Below are 3,481 nucleotides of genomic sequence, written 5' to 3'. Positions count from 1 at the left end.
CTGTATATCCCCATACACTACCTCTATCCATCACGGAAAATGCATGTTTAAATTTTCTATTAAACACCGTATAGTATTTTTTAAAGCCATTTGGTTTACGAGGGCACAGTAATTGTCCTTATAAACCATGTTTACATTTTAATACCCATTTCAGATATTTATAAACCATATACAAGAACACACACACAGGGTAACCAAACGTCCCGGTTTCCTATTGCTGAAAAATAACCTGTACGTGTAGGAAACAGTCACGGCTCGTATCAATATTTTATATGCAGTTATGAGAGAGGGAGAGCAGTTATATTAGGCGCGTTCCACTTAAGCAGCGCTGCACAGAATGATCACCTGTATGGCATCAAAGTACCGCGAGAGTGATTCGAATGCATTGGATATGTGTGCTCTCTTATCGCTCTCGCGGTAATGTCATACAGTGATCCTTCTGTGCGTGCAGCGGTGCTTCAAGTCGAAAGCGTCTATCAACTTCGTGCGATTGTTTCTGGAATTCGCAGGTTGTAAAATCGTGTCGTATATCATCTCGTCCGTACGATTTTCAGATAAACTCACTCGTGCCGTGTGCGTGGACATACGATCTTCCGACCATCCGAATTCGCACCGTGTACGCCCACCCTTAATCGCAAAATATTTCCAGCATCGTTCGCTCCATGAAAAATCCCACAATGTACCGCAAAAACAAGGGCGCATCGGAAGCAACATCACATTTCTAAAGCAAAAAAAAAAAAATGAATCACACGAGCTCAGTAAATAAAATGATATGCTATAAAAGATTTGAAAAGACAAACCGTTTTTTTTTTTTTTTTTTATAATTCCTATTTTTCAACATAAATGCGCACATCGCTAGACAGGTATTGAACACATTTATTTAACATTTAGAATTAATATTCAGATAAAATGATGTAAAGGCATCTACCAGGACGTTTAAAGAGATGTTTAAAGAGAATAATAAATAATATCAAAAAGAGATCGGTCCTGTCTGTTGTTTGTTAATTCAAACGGTGACGTTCAACTATGTTGAGTCAGGGAACTTACCAGTGAAAAAAATAATTGTACATGATCTACTGATTCACGACCTCGGAGGCTGATCAGTTTGGCTTGCCATACGCACGAGCTTGTTAACAGCGAGCGCGCGCTTAATCCGACGGTACGTGGGATTGGGCGGGAAGAGTCGACTGAGGAAACACGGGATTGGGTAGATGTAAGTGTCAAACCGCTGCTGTGACTCAGATGAGGAGATGAATCCACTTCGCTTCACTTCACTTTACCTCAGCTGAACGCCGGACGGAGTTTCTGTTCGGCGGTCGCGGAGAAACAGACCTTACTATTGACCTAATTGGACGTTCTGGACAAAAAACAGGGATATTAAGGAACACTACACTATTTAGAGATGGCTTTCATGGTAAAACACGTAGTCGGCGGTCAGCTGAAGAACCTGACTGGAGGTCTGAAGGAAGATAAATCTGACGGAGACAAATCCGACGCTGGGGCGAAAGGAATGACCCAAGAAGAGTTCGAGCAGTACCAACAACAGCTGGAGGAGGAAAAGTGAGAAACATTCCTTACCCTCATGATTTTTCAACTCCGAAATAATGTGTAGATGTGATGATGTTGTAGGCAGGTGAACGTTAGGCGCGTTTGGAGACTGAGAGGCGCGCGCATTTTTCGCGCCTCGCTGGATATTTTCGCGCGCAGCTGCTCGTTTCGCTCAGGGTGATTCCTGCTCAGTCAGATATTAATAATTCTCCAAATTATTCAGAGTCCAACAGAATTGCGTGTGTATAGGCTACTATTAGAATTTTACCTATTCGGGATTCAGACGAGTTGCTTCAGACTTACCAAAGTAAATTCTGCTTTAGTGTAGATGTGTTAAAACGGTATTTATAAAATAATTGGATTCGAGAGTACTGTTCTTAATCATGTAAATAGAAATACAAAAGATGACAGACACTTATAAAAACGTACTGTATCATATTACATTTATATTACGGAATTATATTAGTATTTACTAGGCTACTTCAAGAATAGCATGATACATGTCCGAAAATCATATTTCCATTGTAGTGATATATATATACACACATACAGTATATATTCAGTTCTCTGCTGTTTGCTTCGTTTAAATCTACTCATTCTCTAAGTATACCTCAGGTAAAACGATTTGAATTAGTATTTTACTCCAATTTCATTCATGGCTAACGATATGGGGGAAAACTAGGCATTGCTTCAGACTTATCTGGTCAATTCTGCTTTAGTGTTGATTTGTTTGTTTATTCTAAATGGTATCAATCAACTAAGATTATTAGATTTCAGTGTATTATAACTGTTAATAAGCATGTAAACCAAAAAACAAAAGATTATGGACACTTACTGCATCATAGTACACTGATATTATATGGCTTGAATTTAATGTAGCTGTATTTGTAAGGTACTTCAAAGAATAACATGTGTACACGTCCACACTGATATTATATGGTATGAATGATTACTCTAAATGTACTGTGGTATTTACAAGGTACTCCAAGAACATCATGATACATGCCCAAAACAAGATTTTGGGAAAAACCAAAATGCGAGACCATTAGAACCATCATATTATGATTCCTTGTGACGCTTTGGCTTTGTCTTTAGATATCAGCTCATAAAGGACAGATAGCCAAAGCATGAGCAGGTGGTGGTGTTGACGCGGTTTGCATAGCTGCCATATTTGGAGAATTCAGATCTCTCAGACTTCAAATGGCTGTTCTGAGCTTATCCACATGCTGTAATCCAACACACGTCCTCCGAGAGCAGATTTTACGTGTTGAGACACCCACGTGAACAGCTAGTTTAAGGCGGCTGACTTTGACAGGAGTCGTGTGTTTAATTTATTGAAAAAGCAAAACCAGCATGATCTTCTCAAAGGTGTTTGCTGCTTATTGATATCAAGTTCAAGTGCACTTATAGAGATGATCCCTCTGGAGTAAGCATTAAGAGAAGGTTACTGCTGGTTGTGTGACTTTCAGCCTTTAATGTGTCTATACTGTCATGACCTCTCCTGGAGATTTGTATTGACCTTTCACCTCACATGACCTTTAACAGTGCCTAACCAATCAGCTGTAATCCAGTGTGAGGTTAACTTAAACTTTTGTATAATCCCGTATATCCAGTGTTTTTTTTTTTTATATTTGTTGATTTAAAGGTGCTATAGGGAACTTTTGTAAAAATATATTTTTTACATATTTATTAAACCTGTCATTATGTCCTGAGAGTAGAATATGAGACAGATAATCTGTGTAAAAATCAAGCTCCTCTGGCTCCTCCCAGTGTCCTATTGCCATTTGCAGAAACTCCATCGCTCCGGTAAAAAATAACCAATCCGAGCTGCGGTCCGTCACTTTGTTTGTGTTCAAAATGTAGAAAAATGTATTTAATAAGCGAGTACACCATGAATCCATTTTCCAAACCGTGTTTTTAGCTTGTCCTGAAT

At 38.9% G+C, this 3,481-nt stretch overlaps 1 protein-coding gene across 1 annotated transcript in view; it reads left to right on the top strand.

Annotated features, from left to right (window-relative positions):
- The first annotated feature begins 1,096 nt into the window (after positions 1-1,096).
- Positions 1,097-3,481, top strand: part of LOC113061247 (complexin-3-like) — a 4,941-nt gene continuing 2,556 nt past the window's right edge. The window contains exon 1 of the mRNA XM_026230288.1: positions 1,097-1,560. Within this exon, the coding sequence (XP_026086073.1) occupies positions 1,403-1,560 (158 nt within the window). The 5' untranslated portion in view covers positions 1,097-1,402. The remainder of the gene's footprint in view (positions 1,561-3,481) is intronic.

The sequence above is a fragment of the Carassius auratus genome, chromosome 43 (assembly GCF_003368295.1).
Source record: "Carassius auratus strain Wakin chromosome 43, ASM336829v1, whole genome shotgun sequence".
NCBI classification, from domain to species: domain Eukaryota; kingdom Metazoa; phylum Chordata; class Actinopteri; order Cypriniformes; family Cyprinidae; genus Carassius; species Carassius auratus.
Note: the sequence above shows the minus strand (reverse complement) of the source record. Positions and strands in the feature narration are given on the sequence as shown.